Raw genomic sequence first — 20589 nt, 5'->3', positions numbered from 1 at the left:
TGTCCCAATATATAAATACTTCAGCATAATGCTTCAGAAGAGACATTGAATAAAATGACATTTATAATTGTATTTAAAACAGTGGAATGATCAATTTTTTGCCACAATCCCAACAGCACTAATCATAAAATTCTGTTTTTGATCAGACTACATGTACATTTGTACTTGCAACACTGAAAAGACTTTGAATTAAAGAAGTCCAGCCAGTGTTTGATATTTCAGTGAATAAAAAATCAGACATGTAAAAAGAAACTGAATAAGTTTAACTCACATTTCATGGCACTAATTGGCGAGTTCAACTCCAAGCACAGGTCAACCATCACCGCTTCAGCACGGGTCACGTTCCGTGTCTTTTCATCCACAGATTTCGTAAAAAACTGCTGGATACCCCCAGATTTACTTTCCGCCTGACTCGCCATTTCAGCATACTCCATATGTTTTTTGCAGTTGACATGCCGCCTGCAGTCATCGCGACCACCATGAGTGATGTTAATGTCAGTTCTACACAGTTTGCAGTGCGCGTATCCATTGCTCTTCTGACTGGGTGTAACGCACGGCCATTCTACCGTATCGAAAATAGCGCAAACAAATGTGCGGAATCTGCGCATGTCACACACAGCATGTGTGGTTGTCGTAAAAATAAATAGCCGTGAATCGCGCATGGATTGAAAAAGTCGCTTGGACATTTAAAAACAACTCACTGGAATTTTTTAAGACTTTATAATAATTCCGTACAGAATAACACTGTTTGCCGTAACATCGTATTTACGTAACTTTTCCGTACAAAATACGGCCAATCCGTACTAGTAGGCATCTCTGAATTCTGTATGCTCAAAGGAAAGCAATCGGATCTGCACGATTCAGCCGTGAAAAAGTCGGCATCTGCGCCTTTAGTTTGTGTGGAGAGATACGATCTGCAATAACATGCATTGTTGGCTACAGACCGAAACATACTTTCAGAATGCACTGGCCAAGGCAGGACTAAACTCGACGTGCCTTCTAATAATAATTTTTTTTTAAAAATAGTAATTTGTAAGCTAAAAAGCCTGTGTCTACACTTTTTTCTTTAGCCGAGTGGCAGCTGTGTTCAACTGGGGCGGGACGTGACTGAATGGGTGTTTCTGATTTGTTAGCTGTCTTTAACTGGGGCTGGAGGGCGGGACATGACTGAATGGGTGTTTCGGATTCGTCAGCTATCGTCCTTACACCGCATGGCACGCCCCAAGCGTTTACAACACAGAATTCCAAGTCCTCCGCTCCAAAATCGGCAGCTTCAAAACGATTGATTTTTTTTTTTAACTGACAACCAAAAAAAAATTAACCGGTTGACGTTGATTCGGTCAACCACCGGTCAAACAGTCATCGGTTAACATCCCCAATTCCGACAACCTCAAAGCTGAGCAATATCCCATAAGCCTCGGTCACTGTGCAAAAAATGCAAGAAACACACGGAGGGCGCACGTGTGACATGCTGATTTTCGAGCCGCAGACCAGCCGCAGAGGTTCTTTGTCATGTCAAACTCTACGAGCGCTTACGTTTTTTCAGGTTGCAAGACAAACTTACGGCCAACGTGCATCTTTCTCCACGAACAAAAAAAAAAAAAAAAGCAGCGATTTGGGAAATGCCAAAAATCGCACGGCCAAAAAATCGTACATCCGGTTGTGACCTAGGCTTTAATAACATCGAAGAACTCAAGCTGATGTTAATATAAACGCTTACACACTTACAAATGTGGTACTTCTAATAACGTGTACAGTATCTGTAGTGTGTGTGTGTGTGTGTGTGTGTGTGTGTGTGTGTATAAAAACACACCTGGGGCTGTCATGAGACTGGATCTGTAAGTTAATGCCGTCCATCCACAGCATCAGATCTCGGACCATGTTAAAGAAGCGGAACTTCTCCACCGTGTCCAATAGCAGCAGCCGTCTGGCTTGAGTGGCAGCCAGAAGCCCCTCCCACGCCTCAGTGACGGCACGCTCGTGCCGGTGGATGTCGTCTGCCTTCTCTCCCGCGTACGCTTTCTGCAGACGTGCCGCGTCGTCCTGCACCTGTGTCACCTGCAGCGAGATGATGCAAAGATTCATGAAACAATCTGCTGTCGGGTAATCAGATACAGAACGGCACCCGACGCCCCCTCTCGCACACAGCCCCGCCCACTCTGACCTGTCCGCTGAGCGCGTGCACGTCATGCTCGTAGGCCGTGTGCTGCCGGTGGAGGTGCTGCACGGTGTTGAGGTCGCGGCCCAGCTCGGCCGAGTTCAGCGCCTCCCTCTTGTTGCGGACGCGTGCCAGCGCCTCGCGAGCGTCCTGCTGGAAGCGCTGCAGCTCGTATGAAGCAGCCAGCATCTGCGTGCGAGTGTCCATGAGCTCCAGGAGGTCTGCCCAGGCGTCGTTCAGCCCGTCCTTCCACTCTGCCACGCTGGCATTCTCTGGGTGGCCTGACTCGATCAGAGCGTCCGCCTGGGCGTTCACCGCGTCCACACGCTCCTGTCCGATCGCACTCGTGTCCCGCGCAAACTCCCGGAAACGATCCCGCAGCATCTGAGACCGAGACAGGAGAACTATTTATGGAAATAAATGATTATAGACCTTCACTGCTGCAAACTGATCTCTGATGGAATTTAATACCCATGGTAACCTTTTTCCAGTACAGTAACTGATACCGTCATTTCCGAGACCGTTAACTGACTCAAAAGTACAAGATGCATCTTTTATAAGCATTTTCCATGAATTCATGTTTTTTTTTTAATAGTGTGACCCTTAAAAGGCATCTCTGAGCGAGTGGACGGTAATGAGAGTGACGTTATTCTTACAGTGACGTGCTCGTAGTCCTGGCCGAGCTCGTGCGAGCCGGCAACCACCTCCCTCTCGGCGATCCACTGCTCCAGATCGTCCACCTCTCGCTTCAGCTGTGTGAGACGCAGACACTCCTGCAGTTTCCCCCTCCTCTCCTCGGCCAGGTCCTTCAGGCCGGCGTACAGCTTATCCACCTGAGCCTGCCTCAGCGTGATTCGCTCACTGACGGAGACAACGTGTGAGAATCGCCGTTTACGACAGCGGTTTTTAAACAGCGGTTCAGACAGAGATATCCCAGAATGTTCCTCACCTCTCAGGATGTTCGCCGTCCACCATGAGTCTGCTGCTGTTGGCCAACTGGTGGATGGTCTGAGCGTAATCCTCCAGTGCCTGCTCGAGGATCTGGTGCTTCTTTACCATGACCAAAGCGCTCTGCTCATCCTGTAGATACAGTTATAAGCATATTATAAACACCAAAGTGCCCTGCTCGCCCTGGAACAACAGTTATAAATGCATTATAACCACTGGAGCACGAGCCATCCTAAAACACAGCACAACATAATAGCTATAACGCGTTTACAGCATCTTTTACATTAATTGTATTTAAATGTCACCGACATTCTTGCTGCACACGCGCAAGCACACGCACCTTGGCCTTCTCTTCAGACATCATATGCAGCTCCTGCTCTCCCATCCAGGCCTCGGCCTCGGCGGCGTCCGCGTAGAACTGCTGAGCACGATGAGCCTCCACCAGGCGTGCGTGTCTCTGCTCCGTCTCCGAGATAAGCCGCGCCCACAGCTCCCCGAGCTCGTTCAGACGCTCGTCTAAGACAGCCTGCCGCTCCCCGCCCACCTCCGTCCCGTGGCCGGGGCCCATGTTGCGCCCATGGGCCTGCAGGTCGTCAATACGAGGCTGGTGGCCCTGGATCTCCTTCTGCAGGGTCTGAGGATAAAGACAGAACCAAAACCATGAGGGAAAGTGAAAGGTTTATTGTTATTAATATTGAATAAAAAGTAACTGGGATACATCATTGTTAATTATCATTCAAATTTTAGGTAAATTATTTTAATTTGCATCTTATAAGGATTTTATAAGGGAAATAAGGATTTTGGAAGTTGGTTATACAGGTTTGATTGACCACAGGTTGACATGTATGCACACCAGAAACATGGTTCTGACTGATTTGTTGTTTCATTATTTTGTGCATATCCAATAATTCCATATATAAATGCTGAAACAAATAAAATATACATTACACAGCTCCTAGAGATTGCAAATACCTGCACGAGGATAAATCAAAACTGAGCCGGCCAAATTGTCTAGAATTTGGGTAGAATGCTAAGGAAATGGTCTCGAGACTAATTAGCGCGCTCTTCCCGTGACAGCTTATTCACGAGGATAAACAAATCGTCCCGTGGCTCTTCCACGAGGATAAACAATCTTCCCATAAACCAGTTACGAGGATAAACAATCAATCTTCCCGTGAACCAGTCACGAGGATGAACAATCTTCCCATGAAACCATTCATCAGGATAAACAAATAAATCATCCCGTGACAGCTATGTCACGGGGATAAACAAATTTGGGTTTTCGGATACTACCAACCAGGCGGAAGTCCCTCAGACTTACCTGGTCGGTAGATCCCCGTACGGGCCACCAAATTGTTAGGTTTTCTTCACCTCTTGCCCTCTCTCTCCAGAGAGCGATTACCCCATCTCGAGATCAGTCCCCCCGCGCCACCCAGACGTCTGGGGGACTTGCGAATAAGGATGTGAACTACTTTGGGGATCCTGTCTTTCTTTGCGACTCACCCCCAGACGTCTGGGTGGCGCGGGGGGACTGATCTCGAGATGGGGTAATCGCTCTCTGGAGAGAGAGGGCAAGAGGTGAAGAAAACCTAACAGAAAGCGAGTCAGTCAGTGGATTCGTACCTAAAATACCCAACACTACTTCTTTGCACTTCAGTTACTGGCTATACAAGTAATATGGATAAAATGGGCACCCTCGATTTCCCCCCCCTATGCTTTGGAAAGCTAAATCATTTTCAGCAGTTTTATTTTGCATAGTGGGACCAAAAAATAAAAACACACACAAACTGTCTTGCAGCCTATGGGTCAAGCTAACCAGATCATTTAAAATGCAATTATCTTGCAATACAAATACAATATTTCCAAATGCTGATTTATCTCTGCTGGAGAGCTACTAAAGCATGCTACTTTCACACTGTGTGCGCTAGTTTTACCTGGTTCTTTTTGATGAGCAGCTGAACACTGGGCAGGTCTTTGCCATGATCTGTGGATGTAGCCAGCGGCATTCTCTCCTTTACCCATAACTGCCGGAGAGAAGCAGCAAAATGAAATTTGCAATACGTCACACATGTACATTATTTAATTCTCTGGAAATGAATACAGACACCCCAATTAGTGCATCAGTCCAGTTGTGCGAGTGGTGCACATTACACACGTCTCACATTTAGTATAAATCCCAGAGGTGGAATCATTCAGAAAGCAAGTCTTAAGGTTTTGCACGAGACGAATCATTTTGTGTGCGCGGAATCGACTCCGAAGCTTTGGAACTGACTCTTAGCTTTTAAAGCAGAAATTGGAGCGTTATGGTAAATTGGATAAGAAGTTATTTAAATAATAGGTTTCAGTATGTAAAAATTAATAATACTGTGTCACATCTTAGAAAAGTAACTTGTGGCGTTCCACAAGGTTCGGCATTGGGACCCAAGTTATTTATACTTTATTTGAATGATATTTGTGCAGTATTTAATAAGTTGAAATTTATTGCATTTGTGGATGATACAAATTTATTTTGTTTAGGACCAGATATTAAAGAATTGTTGACAACAGTAGAAAATGAGTTGATCAGGTTAAAAGAATAGTTTGATATTAATAAATTAGCATTAAATGAAAATAAAACAAAATTTATGGTGTTTGGTGGGGTTAGGGCAAATTGTGAAATTCAATTAATCTTAAATGGAGTCGAAATTGAAAGAGTATATGAAACTAAATTCTTGGGAGTAATTTTAGATCATAAATTCAGTCGGAAGCCACATATAGAATATATAAAACAGAAATTATCTAAAACTATTGGTATTATTTACAAAACAATCGATTTTTTTGAACAAGAAATGTCTGCGTATATTATATTTCTCACTTATAAATGCCATGTATGTCGTATTGTGTTGAGGTTTGGGGAAATACATATAGAACATATACAGACCCTATAATTAAACGCCAGAAAAGGAGTTATCAGAATAATAAATAAAGCTTCCTATCGTGAAACCACTAATAAACTATTTATTAGAGTCTTGTACCTTAAAATTCTTAGATATTGTATACTTATAAACATTAGAAATACTATTTCGAGTAAAGAATAAAAGTCTTTCCACCTGTATTCAAAACATTTTTAAATCAAGAGAAAAAAATTATAATTTAAGAGGGTTGGGTGTCTTTGAAAGAGGTAATGTGTAGCCTAGTAAACTAGACCCACCCGCCTAGCGGCCAAAAATATTTTTGCCTACGAGTGGGTCTAGCCTCGGACCATATCAACAACGCACCCCGGGCATCAAATCGTGCCCGCCAATCACAACGCAAGGTTTTTGTTTGGATTCTTTGGGCGGGCTTTTGCAGGAGTGACGACAAGGCTGTGCGACGCTGGAGAAAGCACAACAAGAAAGATGGCTACGGCTATTGAACAGCGCTCGTTTGATTCCGCTTTGGAATCAGTTTCAGAAGATTTAGAAGGTTGTTGGAATCTTTGAAAAAGTTGTGTACAGTGGTGTAGTACACCGGCTACTCTCATGTCTTTTTGGCACAAATGACAAAAACAGTCAAACTCGATGATCGCTGAATCTTCACCAAAACACTCGACGCTCCAATGGTGTCCCTCTCCACATGCTGTTTGTTTACCCTCCCCCACTGCTTTCTGTCGCTCTGACTACGTCACAGTTGCGCTGATTGGTCAGAGCTTTGGCCTATAGACCCCTTTCACATGACGTCACCACGCCGCGAGATTTTGTTAGGCGCCATATTGGAAGACCAAGTACATGCACTCACAATATAAAACAAACTACGAGCAAGAGTGAAGTGACACATGGCTGATAATTCTGGTTATGTGAGTACATTACCAGCTGCAGAAAGGGCACGGTATGTGGAGAAACTGGCTGTGATTGATGGGTTTGACCCATATGATAAGACTCGCGGCAAGGGAGAATGGAAACGTAAGGAGGACCGGACACCAATTCTGCCATCTGTTTGCTACCCAGACATCGTAAACTATTTGTTGTTTACACCCAGTGCCTACACTCAGTGTTCGAACTATGCCGATATTTTCGGGGGCCCCCTTTTTTTCCCTTGGGTGTGTGTGTGTGTGTGTGCTTGTCTCGGAGCGCGGATCTCCAAACACATGAGAAGCCTATCTTACGCACATATCACGCGGACTCCACACCTCCACACACGCATCGCGTCTGAAGTCATAACTCATCAGGGGAAATCGTGTTCGCATTGGCATGTTCAAAAAACAACCTCGCGTCAACAATGATACCACACGCAAGAAAAAAAACAGTCAGGCTACTCAACAACCAACCTGGCAGCAGCGAGCAAGCCCCAAACCATCCTAAATTATTATTATTATTAAATTGTAGAAGTCTGGGAGGCTTGCTCCTCATACAGTTATCAACTTGGGGCCAATTTAGCATGTTTTAAATCTGAATTTCTTGCGTTTGCTTACCTCAAAGTGTCCGCAGATCATGCACAGACTTATCCATTATAGCCACAGTTTTTTGCCAAGTCTCACACAGGTTTCTTTCAAGTCTACTGTTGGGCCAATAAATCATAAATAAAACAGCTCAGATTTGTTTGTTTAAGTCGTTTGCCACTCCACTTTATTCTCGTGGGTTCACATACCGCTGCCGTTATTATCCCCTTATCACGAGTTTGTTGGTCTTCCAAAATGGCGCAGGGTCTGTTTACTTCCGGTTTCAGGTGACGTCAGTGAAAGGGGTCTATACGCACAGAGACAGTTTGAAAGACAACGGGTCGTTCCTACCCACACCCTTCGGAAATGTCTACGACCGAGACCAGACCAAATATTCACATTTAGTCTGGCTTGCCAGGCTAGGTAATGTGAGAACTAATGTTAAATATTAGATGTGCTTCATTTTTGGGAGTTATATTGTGGAATGGACTTAGTGATGATTTGAAATTGTGTAGATCGCTGTCGAGTTTAAAAAAAAAAATTGAAAGGTAAAATAATTAAGGATTACAATGTAAAAAATGATTGACGTGAAATGATTAAGAAGAATAATTTAGAGTAATTTTTTTTTCCTTGTATTACTGATATTCTGGGTTATTTTATGGATTGTACAGGATGGGCAAAAATAAGCCTTGGCTTCAGCCTATTCCTTTTTCGGTTACAGAGTTTGTTAAATTTTCTTGTGAGAAAATGTTTAGTGCAAGTATGTAGAATAATTCTTTGTCAGCTGAGTGCACAAAATTTAAGTGTTGTACTGTAGATTGTAACCGAAATAAACCATTCATTCATTCATTCATTCATTCAAAGCCTGGAATCAATGAATCAACTCCTTTAGGATTCACTCCAAAGCTTTCTAAATGACTCTTAGCTTTCAAAGCCTGGAATCAATGAATCAACTCTTAAAATGACTCTTAGCTTTGTGAATTGACTCTTTTTATCCCATAGCTTACATTTAACACATGTGCCATAATCAGTGGCTTAAGATATTTTTCAAATAAAGTCTCAAAATCCTGGACTCAGTGAAGTGTGTGCGTCTCTCTCTCACTATCTCATCCTCCAGGTCTCTGTTGAACTGGTGGGCCTCTTTTGACGCGAGCAGGTGTTTTTGTCTCTGATTGAGAGGCTCCTGGAGCTGAGCGAAGGTGTCCATCACTCTCCTCTGCTGCCCATCCACCTCCACGATCCCGGCGTCCTCCTGAGACAGGGCCTGAGCCTGCGACTGTAGAGACTGCACCTCCTTCTCCCGCACTTCCATCTGGTGCTCCAGCATCTGTCATTCACACAAACACAGCATCAAGCCGTCCATATTCACACCTGCTATCAGCAACGTCACGAGGTGTGGTTGGTCGAGAAGATTTTTTTTTTAAACCTCAAAAAAGGTTCATAACTGCTTAATATATTATATGTATACTGGTTAGCACGCTCCTTTCCCTACACTTCGGTGCCATGTGAGCGTAACCTGGTGTTTCTTGAGCAGGATGTTGACGCTGGTCAGGTCCTTGCCGAAGTCATCGCTCTGCAGCTGTGCGGAGAGGTTCTGCAGCCACGTGTCGAGAGCTGAGCAGCTCTGGGTAAAGAGCTCGGCACGGTTAGCGTCGAACAGACACTGCGCTTTGGTCTGCGTGGTGGTCTCCAACAAATCCCACTGCTTCTGGAGCTCACGCAGGGTCTCGGACACGGTCTCCTCCAGCTCGGGCTTCTCCTTCACCAGAGCCTGACCTTCCTGAGAAAGGCAGCGCGAGAACATTGATCATTTAGCTTTGGATGAACGTGCGCTAGCATTTGTGTGCGCCCGCACGCGTGTATACCTTATCGATTTTGTCCAGCCAGTCCTTGTTGGAGGCCAGTTCAGCCATGAAGGCTTGGTGTTTCTGCCACTTGCTGTGCAGGTTCCTGGCTTCGTCGTACGTCATGTCCTGGGCTGTCAACATCTTTTCATTAATCCACAGAGACAGCTATGACGAGCGAGCCAGAGAGAGAGAGAAGAAACAGTCTGTTAATTTATTACTAATTAACCAAAACCAGTCCCACTGGAATCTTTGGTAATGGACCAGCAGCCAGTGGGGGGGGGGGTTTGGAAGCACAGTGCCAGGTTTCTGGTGTGTGTGTGTGTGTGTGTGTGTGTGTGTGTGTGTGTGTGTGTGTGTGTGTACCTCTTGGCTGTCCTGGAGGAAGTGCTGAAGCTCTCTGTTATCCTTCAGTTTCCCCAGCAGCTCATTAGCAGCCTGTTTGTTCTTCTGGTGCCTGAAGAACAGAAGGAAATATTTAGAGACACTCCAATGCAGCGTTGATAAAATCAGCTGACGTTACACTTCTCTGGTGTTCTTGGCATCAGCAGAGATCAGGCCGATAGAGCACCAGTACGTTTACAGACAAACACACTAATAAATTCGTGAACGAGACCGTCAATGACGGCGTAGCTCACTCCAGCCCCATCTAGAAGGTCCGGGTTCGAGCCCCGTGGCCAGCGAGGGCCTTTCTGTGCAGAGTTTGCATGTTCTCCCCGTGTCCGCGTGGGTTTCCTCCGGGTGCTCTGGTTTCCCCCACAGTCCAAAGACATGCAGGTTAGGTTAACTGGTGACTCTAAATTGACCGTAGGTGTGAATGTGAGTGTGAATGGTTGTCTGTGTCTATGTGTCAGCCCTGTGATGACCTGGCGACTTGTCCAGGGTGTACCCCGCCTTTCGCCCGTAGTCAGCTGGGATAGGATCCAGCTCGCCTGCGACCCTGTAGAACAGGATAAAGCGGCTACAGATAATGAGATGAGAAGTTGTATGCACCCTTGGTACCCCTACCTTCATACCAGAATGAATCAAAATCAGTGAAGAATTGAGGGAGAAGTCGTGATTTGCGTGGAAACTGCTCGTTAGGGCTTAATTACTTCATACCTTCATTATTAATTGCGGTTATGCAAACTCAGATCGAAGCTACTGTATATGCACCCCAGGCAGACCTACCTTCCTGCCAAAAAGAATAAAAAAAGGGTGAAGAACCGAGAGAGAAGCAGCGATTTTCGTGAAACGTGGACGACGCCAGATGACACGAGGGCATAAACTCATCACCTGTCGGCTGGATGAGCTAATAAGCGAACACACATGACACTAGATGGCGCCCTTTTCTTCCCTAATACAAATACATGAAGCCAGGGCTCGAAATTAACTTTTTTTCTTTGTGTCCCCCAGTGGTCCCGAATTCTGTGTTGTATTGTCCCGAATGGAAGCAATAGTGTCCCCATTTTTTTCCTCTCTGAAATAACCAGTGGTTAATATTATCATATGAAGTTTCTATTATATTTGTAACTATACGATTTTGAACCCTCTATATCATTGTTACAATAAGTCACAAAACACAAGTGACACATGTCCAATACATCATCTACTTCAAAATTACAGTTATTGCATTTTCAGTTTATTAAACTTTGGTGATCTCACTGTATGAATAGATACCCGTTTATTTAAAAGGGGCCAACTAGCTCATTCAGAAAATGTTTCAACTCACTACATCTGCAGTACACTTTAGCTGAAAATAAGACCCCTTTTATGTTTGTTTCATCTACTTATACCTTGAATATCTGTTGGCATATATAAGGCCAACTTATCATTTTCACCATTACCGTTATCCATTTTTATGTAATATACCTGTTGCCCCATTCAGAGATGTTTTGAAAGCCATCAGCCATACCATCAATGGATGAAATGCACACCCATGTTGCAAGCAGTACAATAGAAGGTTTGACCCAAAAAACGAAATATTTTAATCCAGTCTACAGTGTAAAATAAAGGAAAAACGCCATCCAATCATATCGAGGTACCACCTCAAAATGATTGGATACTGACACGTCAATCAGACTGAAGCCCGCGACTAGCCCGGCCCTTCTGTGTGTGTGTGGGTGTGTGTGAGAGCGAGCAGAGTGTCACACAGAGCGCAGGATTCTCTCAGTGCGCTCCTTCCAAACAACGGGGATTTACACGAAAACGGAAGGAGATATTCACAAAATTCTTTCACAGTGAGCGCCACAAGGCTCTCCTGAACACACGGATGTAATTTTTTTTGTCTGTAGTGTAAAAAATGAGGTCACTAGAGCGAGTTAAAAACGAGTGACTTTTCTGCCACGTTTATAATGAGAGTCTATGAGGCTGCGCGGCTGTGCTCTCGTTACTTTCAGGCTTGTCATTCAAAAACAGTAAATCCTATCGCTCAGGGAGACACATTGTGTGAATCAGGACAAGTGTGGCTACTACTTTTGAGAAAATTGTGTGTGGAGTGAAAATTGGGGCTGAAAACACAGTTTAAATGAGAAAGTTTGAGCTATTTTTCCAAGCTCTTTACACTCTAACTTAACGAGCTCCACTAGTGTGTAACGCAATAGACACCCATTATAAAGCCGGACTTTCTCAGGCTTTAGGAGGGGGAGGAGGGGTGGAGACGCGGGGGGTGGGAGTGTTTCTTTTCAAAATATGGCTTGCGGGAACCGTTATTCCAAAATCTTGTACTGCACCTTTTAATGTAGAACTTTTTTTCTAGATCTATTTTTTTTTCCATTGTCCCGGGATTGTCCCAGATATGATAATTTTGTGTCCCGATGACATTTTTTATGGTCCCCGGGACATCGGGACACCGTTAGTTTCGAGCGCTGCATGAAGCGCCGTTATTGTGATGTATGACCTACTATATAAATTGTGGGTTATTTTGCAGGGAATCGAGTGAACCGCTTTACACTCGTCTTTTCTCTTCCTCCTTACCTCTCCTCAATGGAGTCGGCTTTCTCCTGGATCTTGTCGGCGTTCGCGTTGCCGTCGGATACGAGGCGCCGCCCCGAGTCCACCACGCCGTTGATCTTTTCCTCGCTGGCCTCCATAGTGGTGAGGAAGTCCTCATGTTTCTTGATGGCCTCCAGTGCCCCCTGCAGGCTCGATGGCATCTCAGTGTGTGACAGGACGTACTCCTGAAGAAAGAAAGACGGACACAATGTCAGAGGATTACAGCTAACCGTCCCTTTCTCAAATTTCGTCTCTGTCTCTAACCTGACTGTTGAGGAAGCTCTCAGCCTGCTTGGCATCTCTGAGGAAGGTCTGGAAGTCGAAGGCCTGGGCCAGCAGGCACTGTCTGCTCTCCCACATCCTGCGCAGATCCTGCCAGCCCGTGTCCAGAGCCTGCAGCCGCTGTGCCAGGAACATGTACTGAGCGTCCGTCTGGCCTTGTGTCACCTACAAACACACACAATATATTTAAGGACATGCCTAATAATTTTTTTCTTTAATCAATCATCTACATATTCTCTCTGTGTGGGCCGTCAAATAAACAAAGTATTGTTTCTCACCTCTGCACCAGTAGCCTTGATCCTCTCGTAGTCATCGCGGTAGTTGTCTATCTCGTTCTTGATGGCATCGTGCTGAGCCAGGAGTTGCTCTGCCTCAGTGAGCGATGTGGGCGTGTCCTCAGAGGCCACGGCTGTCTGCGTACGTGAAAGCCAGGCCTGAAAGTCATCGAGGTGGCGCAGGAAGCCCTGCAGCTTGGAGGCCTCGCCCAGACCCTCTTCGCGCTTCTTCATGGTGCCGCATAGCTCCTCCCACACTTCTTCCATGTCGGCCAGCCGCGCCTGGATCTCCTCAGCCTGCTCGGGGTGCTCGGATGCCAACTTCTCAGCCTCGGCACGCTGGCCGCCCAGCTTCCCCTAGCGGCATGACATGAGAAAGTGGGGGTGTGTCACTACCTTAGCGCGTCTACGTGAACATAATGAGCCTCATGAATCAATCTTTTGACGCGAGATCTCTCAGCAGGCTTCTGAGCCTCCACAGGTGTATACTGTGCGCGAGTGTGTGTGTGTGGAGGCTCCAGGGCTCTTGGCTTGCTCAGCGCTTCTACATGTCTGAGCATGTGTGCTGTGCTGCACTGTACCTGTATGGCCTCCAGGTCCCTCTCCATGCCCGTGAGCTTGCGCTGTAAGGCCATGACCCCGGCCAGGTCGTTGCCGAGGTCCTGGGTGGACTCGATCACTTTAGTCTTCTCCTTCATCCAGCTCTGCAGCTCGTTGCACTCCAAATGGTAATTCTGAAGGTTCAGCGCTGATTCCAGAGCCTGCTTCCTTTCATCTGCCAGCCGTTGGAACTCACGCCACCTACAGAGCAAATAAAATCTTACAAGGAACCTGTTTTGAAAAATAACAATGCAATATGCTCAAACGCAGTGGTGTGTGTGTGTGTACCGGTCATTGAGTTGATCCTGAGTCTGGTTAATTTGCTCCTTGTTGCGGTTGTCAGATTTGAGCAGCTGCTCGGCGACCTGATTCACGTCAGTGATGCGAGAGCCAAGATTATTCATCTCCGGCTCCAGAGTCTCGAACCTACACAACAATCGCAACACCAAGTTACACTCAACAGGCAAAAAGCATCCAGTTAGCCACCATTTCCAAGATTCGCTGAAATATTTCATATTGTGGTAAGTTCTGATACGGTCGTGCATTTAAACTTCGACAGTGTGAATTTCAGATCGGCATCCGCCCACTCGCCTCTGCTGGACCACCTCCAGGTCCTCGAGTTTGGAGGGGATCTCCATGGTGAGGAGCCACTGCTCCTTCTCTCCGATCCACAGCTGGCAGGCGTCAGCCTCGCTGTACATCCGGTACAGAGCCAGAGCCCCCTCCAGGGCATCGCGCCGTGCTGAGGACAGGGCCTTCAACTCCTCATAGCGCTGCTCGATAGCAGGGAGACGACCCTCCACCTGAGAAACGCCCAGAGAAAGACAGGGTCAACCAGGAGGCTACCAGAAAACACTGACTACGCAGTTGAAATCGTTACCTGGCACACGTACCTGTGGAGACTGGGCGTATTCTGAAGGCAGCGTTTGAGCCTGCTCGTGCAGCGAGTCGATGAGAGAGCGATGGCTCTGGATCTCCTCCTCTACCTCCTTCTGTTTCCGTGCCAACGTCTGCGTAGAGTACTCGTCATGGCCCACCTCCTGACTGGACACCTGCCACAACACGCACAGGTTATTAGCATATTGTAATCGTTACAATCGCTGTAGCACTGTTATGAACATCGCAGTCACAGTCGCATCATTTGCAGTACGAGTGTGTTACCTGTCTGAGAGCCTCCTGAAGCCAGGCCTCCATATCGCTGGCGTCGGTCTGGAACTGGTGGAATGCTACAGACTCCTTCAGACGCTGCTCTCGCAAACGAGATGCCTAGTGGGACCAGCGAGAGAGAGAGAGAGGATGAAAGAAATGGAGAGAAACAGAAAGGGAGAAAGAAGAGATCATTATGACCAACTCGGAGTTCATTCATTTCTGAAGAAAGGCCTCTACTTCATCCATCCATCTAAACACTCATCCATCCATCCATGAGTCCAACCATCATCATGCCTGACTCTCCATCCATCCATCCATCCTTCAATTTAACCATTTACCCACCCACTATGCTGGACTCTCCAACCATCCATCCATCTGACCACCCATCATCATGCCTGACTGACTATCCATCCATCCAACCTGCCCGACTCTCCATCCTTCAATTTAACCATCCATCTGCCCATCCACCATGCTGGACTCTCCAACCATCCGTCCACCCATCATGCCTGACACTCCATCCACGAGTCTAACCATCATCATGCCTGTCTATCCATCCATCCATCATGGCTGACTCTCCATCTGTCCATCCTTCCATTTAACCATCCATCCACCCATCATGCCTGACTCTCCATCTCTCCACCCATCTCCTCTCTCCCTTCTTCCTCACCTCCTCCAGTCGGTCCCACTGAGCTTTGATCTCTTTGATCCTCTCCGTGATCTCCGGCGCTCCACAGTGCCCCTCCTTTACCAGCTGCTCTCCGGAGGCGATGCTGTTCCCCAGCGGGCCGTAGCGGGCAGCCATCTCATCGCGGAACGCCTCGTGTTTGGAGAGGAGGCGTAGGGCAGAGGACAGATCCTTCCCGCACTCCTCTGTCGCCATGATCTGCTCCTGTTCACGCATCCACGCTGCTTCCTCACCAAGCTCCCACAGCAGCTGCCAGAGACGCCGAGAGTCCTCCAGCTGTGCCCGTCGCTCAGCCGCCAGCTTGCCCAGCTCTTCATACGCCTTGCCCAGGAGCGCCGCCTTCTCCTCCACCAGCGCCGGCTCACATGGCTTATAGGCTGAGAAGAAGAGGAGGAGGAAACGGAAATTACGGAGATGTAAAGAGGACAAAAGTTCAGAGTCAGATCTATCGCAACTAGCTACTCGAGCGTGTTTGTTTTGTGCGCGTGCACTGCAACAACCCGCGTCTCCGTGCGGATGAGAACACTCACTCATTTCGTCTGAGGTGAAGCGATTTGCTGCGGCCTGCACCGCCCGGATCCCCTCCGCCTGAGCCGACACATCTGCCTCCACCAGAGTGTGTTTCTGGAGCAGGTCCTCCACGTCGTGAAGGTGTTTCCCGCTGTCTTGAGACTGCAGACGACCCTACATACACACACAATTTTTAACGCATGTTTTCTGAGGCTGAATCTTGATGTGGCATTAGACGCCATGTTGGTTATAGGAAGCCAGTTTTTCAAAAACTAATAATTATGAAATGCATCAAAAGTCTTAGATTGATCAAACAACGGACACTAGAAGACTAAACCAGAAGTCATCAGAAGCGTATTACAGTGAGGTTCGTCACGCACCTTCATGTCTTCCATCCAGTCCATAATGTAGCTCATCTCCTGCAGGAGTCTCTGCAGGTCCCGGTGTGCCGCGAGCCTTTCCCGTCTGGCCGCGAGCAGCTCCTTCAGGTACTCCCAGAGACGCAGCACGTTGTCCCGGCGTGCCAGGATGCGCCGCACGTCATGGTATCCCTCCGCTTCAAGCTCACGGGCCACGGCTTCCACGGCAGCCACGCGCTCTCCGTACGCGCCGATGTCCGTCTCGATGGCCTCGTGCTTCCGTGTGGCCGCCTCCACTGCGCCAAGATCGAACCCAAAGTTGTCCTGGTTTCAAAGAGAACGGAATGAATATTCTCATAAAAACCAGCGCATTTTCCGACACCCGAGTTACCACAGAAAAGCGCTTCCTTTCTGACCTGTGAGACGAGGCGCTGGTTCTCGCTGAGCCACGTCTCTCTCATGGCGGCCTTGCGGTCGAATCGCGCTGCCAGCATCTCCAGCTTCTCCTGGCGAATCAGCTCGTTCCTCAGCGCCAGCTCGCGCTCATGTTCCGCCTTCTCCAGCCGCTCCCACGCCTGCTCAGCCAATCACAGAGAGTGCGCAAAGGGGCGTCGGTCTCAGAAACGTGCTGCTTGTACAGTATGAACCGGTAATGCAAGAAGATTTTTTGCCATGTCGATGTGTGTGTGAGGGATAGAAAGAAAGAAAAAGACAGCACCTTATTGATGTCGGAAATGAGCTTTCCTTCTCGAGGCATGTAGACTTTCTGGTTGTTGGCCCTCATTTTGCTCTGGATGGTGAACAGGAGAACCTCCAAGTTCCCCTTCTCTGTGAATCTGTCTCACACACACGATGACAGAAATGCAATACAAACATACAATGATCTCCCAAAAGGCTATAAGCTATATAGTGTGTGTGTGTACACACTTGGGTGGTTTCTCCACAGTGCGGTAGGTGTTGAAGGCCTGCAGCTGGTTCTGGACGGCGCTCAGGGAGTTAGCGAGCTGCCGGTCGTTGAGTGTAACGATGGTCTGCTCGATCCACTGCAGCAGCTCCGAGGCCAACGTCTCGTACTTCTCAATCAGCTGGTCTGCCTCGATCGCATAGTCCAGCACCTGCACACACACACACACACACACACACTTCTTACTACATCTAAAAAGTATGGCCGTGATTACGACTGAACCAGTATGACCACCTCAATCATCAATAACGTTTGTCAGTCATATCCACTATTTCAGACGTACAGAGAAACCACACACACACCTTGCCAATTCTCTTGCCCTCCACAGCAAGCGCCTTCATCTTGCTGAAGTAGTGGTAGTACGTGGCCACATACGTGATGATCGACTTCTCATCCGGCTGATCCACGTTCACATCTACTCGCATGCAAATATATATAAATATATTACTGCATAAGACGCAAATGAAAAATTATAAAAACATTAAAGAACGTAGTAGTGCGAGTGTGTTTTCGGTTTGTGCAGACTCTGCGTGTGTACCTTCAGGATCCAGCAGTTTGGTGAGCCCCATCTCTTTCTCTGCGATGTTGAAGGCGTTCTGCAGGTTGTAGTGAGCGTTGGAGCGCTTCAGCGAGTCGAACTCGATCAGATCCGGCCTGAGAGATGGAGAGAGAACGAACACCTGTTAGACGAAAAAACAAAAACAACACACTGCAGTATATTTAGCCAACAGCAGAGGGCGGCGGTCAGTCAGTAATGCAGAACTGCAGTGCGTGTCTGGGGGGGGAGGGGGGGGGAGGGGGGGGGCGGCAGATCGTTTATTCTCCTTATGTAGGTCAAAACATGCAGCCTTTTCCACCAAAGGTGTGTAAACACACAAGAAGAAATAGAAAAGCTGTCACGGATGGACGGCGGGCCACTTCCGCGAGCAGGAGCGTAATCAGACAAACGGATGAAAGGAGAGGCGGTGGGTCACGAACCTGTCATGAATGAGGTGTGCAAGAAAACGATGCAACTCACACACCTCAAATGATCCTCATCCCTCAAACATAAGATGTTTTCTTTCCACAGCTCACATCTTCACCGTCTCTCGTCCAGGACGGAATTAATGAACGATTCAATATGTAAGGAATAAAAAAAAAAAAAAAAACCTGTGTTTACAAGGTTTAGGCATTAAGAAAAAAAAAAAGTCGTACAAGACGATTATATCCAAATATAGTAACAGTTGACGTTGTGGAACGGCCCACGATCGAGTTACTTCCTGTTCCTGCTTACGGTAGCGTAAAGACGTCGGAGAACTTCAAGCTCCAGCTTTACCTCCGACACTGGAGACTCCTTCCAGGAAAAAAAAAAAAAAAAATCATAACAGGAATGGGGCGGCACGGTGGTGTAGTGGTTAGCGCTGTCGCCTCACAGCAAGAAGGTCCTGGGTTTGAGCCCCGGGGCCGGCGAGGGCCTTTCTGTGTGGAGTTTGCATGTTCTCCCCGTGTCCGCGTGGGTTTCCTCCGGGTGCTCCGGTTTCCCCCACAGTCCAAAGACATGCAGGTTAGGTTAACTGGTGACTCTAAATTGAGCGTAGGTGTGAATGTGAGTGTGAATGGTTGTGTGTGTCTATGTGTCAGCCCTGTGATGACCTGGCGACTTGTCCAGGGTGTACCCCGCCTTTCGCCCGTAGTCAGCTGGGATAGGCTCCAGCTTGCCTGCGACCCTGTAGAAGGATAAAGCGGCTAGAGATAATGAGATGAGATAACAGGAATGCTTTTAATCTCTTCACGTAGAGTCTCCTCCCCTACAAATGAGCTGTTCCTATAGAAACGATAACGTAGCAAAACGTTCCAGAAAATCAAAATCAATACTTTCTGAACAATCGGATTAGAGAATACAACAGCGGTGTGGTTTTGATTTTATAGCACATAGCAGGATGGGATTACGGGACCTGACCTGAATCCCTGCAGGCGTGGCACTATGCATCGACATGTTAAAGAATGAAGCAGTGTGTGTGTGTGTGTGTGTGAGATTTTGTTCAGTAGTTAGCTTCATATTTGCATTGGGATGCATGAGGACAACGACCTTGTGTCCCGGCGTGTGTGCGCAGGCGTGCAGTAGGCTACCTGTGTTTGTGCACGATGGCGTTGAACGCCAGGCCGTCTCTCCAGCTGGTGGTGAAATTGTGCACGTTGACATTCGGGTACCTGCAGGACAAACAGCCCGTTAGAGAGTGTTAGTAGTTGTGTCATGACTTACACAGTCGTCTAATAATTAACACACAGCACTTACACACAGACTGCCTTTCAGATTTTTCAAGTGTAGGTCATAAAAAGAATTTTTCCCCTCCATGACACCTAATTATTTTTGTTTAGTGACCAAAAGCTACGTCCAAAAATTGGATGTCTGTCCAGTTTATTAGTTTAACAATTAATGAATTTATTTCCACGTGGCCCTAAATTCTCCGCTATTTTTTCCTGCTTCACCACGACCCAATACAAGATACTACATCATGCATGACGTGGTGGGCTTTCCCTGTTCACGCAAGGCATTGTGGGATACAGATTTGAAACAGAAAAATGGAGGACACGAGTGTGCGAATGAAACGTGAAAGACCGACTACAGTAACGGAAAGAAAGCGAGAAGAAATATACCTTGTTATTTACCAGCTGGGAGGTCCGTATCATGAAATATCGCAACCGGGGTCTTGAAAGTACTGAGCGAGGCCCTCTGGGCCTAGGTCAATATTCAAGGCCGAGGTCACGGTATTTCACCATACGGACCGACCTTAAGCTGGTAAATAATATTTTTTTTTTTTTTCTTTACCAAATTCTAACAGAAAACGAGAGCGCCCGAAAGGGAAAACTGAGCCGAGCTGCCATTTTGAATCCTCATTCACGGCTGCAATGCGAATTGCTTCCTCCTTGGTATACAAGTGCACTTCCATGGCAGGAAAAAAAAAAAAAAAAAAACTACATTTTGCCGCCTATGTAGTCCCCTATTTATACAAAATTGAGTAATTCAGGATTCAGCCATGTTTTTGCCCGGCGTTCGCAGCAGTTAGAGGTTTTTAGCTTTCTCCTCAAATGTTTTCTTTTATTTCTTCTTCCTCAGGGTAGTAAAACTCGCTTTCGCTGTGAATACTGTCGTTATCGCTATCCATGCTGTAAAATTAATGCTATTCTCCTGAGAAATGCTGGCAAAAATTAAGATTTTTGATAAGCTTATTAAAAAAATAAATAAATAAATAAATTGACAAAAAATGCTACTATGTTGTTTGTTGTTGTGAATGAGCGAGTCGCCAAAAGGTCCATATTGTAGGATACGGACCCGCTCGCCAGCCAATCAGAGCACAGGATTTGATGGAAACCGCATCGCGAAAAAAAAAAAGACGTTATGTTGTATACGAAGGAAAGAAAATGCAAGAAATATCACACAAATAAATATGGGCGCTCAGCGAGCA

At 46.8% G+C, this 20589-nt stretch overlaps 1 protein-coding gene across 4 annotated transcripts in view; it reads right to left on the bottom strand.

Moving 5' to 3' along the window:
• The window catches only part of sptbn2 (spectrin, beta, non-erythrocytic 2), a 72313-nt gene that overhangs the window by 8143 nt on the left and 43581 nt on the right, over nt 1-20589 (bottom strand). For 2 of the 4 annotated variants that reach the window (XM_060912411.1, XM_060912412.1), the window contains exons 5-31: nt 19253-19333; nt 17682-17797; nt 17446-17558; nt 17107-17294; nt 16898-17015; nt 16596-16754; nt 16201-16503; nt 15841-15994; nt 15293-15687; nt 14638-14742; nt 14370-14528; nt 14068-14279; nt 13765-13902; nt 13458-13677; nt 12880-13233; nt 12584-12766; nt 12302-12504; nt 9713-9803; nt 9368-9514; nt 9019-9282; nt 8605-8829; nt 5041-5130; nt 3447-3740; nt 3108-3238; nt 2815-3019; nt 2165-2542; nt 1814-2058 (exon numbers count right to left, since the gene is read on the bottom strand). In XM_060912411.1, coding sequence (XP_060768394.1) covers nt 1814-2058; nt 2165-2542; nt 2815-3019; nt 3108-3238; nt 3447-3740; nt 5041-5130; nt 8605-8829; nt 9019-9282; nt 9368-9514; nt 9713-9803; nt 12302-12504; nt 12584-12766; nt 12880-13233; nt 13458-13677; nt 13765-13902; nt 14068-14279; nt 14370-14528; nt 14638-14742; nt 15293-15687; nt 15841-15994; nt 16201-16503; nt 16596-16754; nt 16898-17015; nt 17107-17294; nt 17446-17558; nt 17682-17797; nt 19253-19333 — 5271 coding nt within the window. Of the gene's footprint in view, nt 1-1813; nt 2059-2164; nt 2543-2814; nt 3020-3107; nt 3239-3446; nt 3741-5040; nt 5131-8604; nt 8830-9018; nt 9283-9367; nt 9515-9712; nt 9804-12301; nt 12505-12583; nt 12767-12879; nt 13234-13457; nt 13678-13764; nt 13903-14067; nt 14280-14369; nt 14529-14637; nt 14743-15292; nt 15688-15840; nt 15995-16200; nt 16504-16595; nt 16755-16897; nt 17016-17106; nt 17295-17445; nt 17559-17681; nt 17798-18121; nt 18656-19252; nt 19334-20589 lie in introns of those variants that run through there. The other 2 variants (XM_060912413.1, XM_060912414.1) reach the window with 2 other exon arrangements.

The sequence above is a fragment of the Neoarius graeffei genome, chromosome 28 (assembly GCF_027579695.1).
Source record: "Neoarius graeffei isolate fNeoGra1 chromosome 28, fNeoGra1.pri, whole genome shotgun sequence".
NCBI classification, from domain to species: domain Eukaryota; kingdom Metazoa; phylum Chordata; class Actinopteri; order Siluriformes; family Ariidae; genus Neoarius; species Neoarius graeffei.
This window is presented reverse-complemented; position numbering and strand designations above follow the sequence as displayed.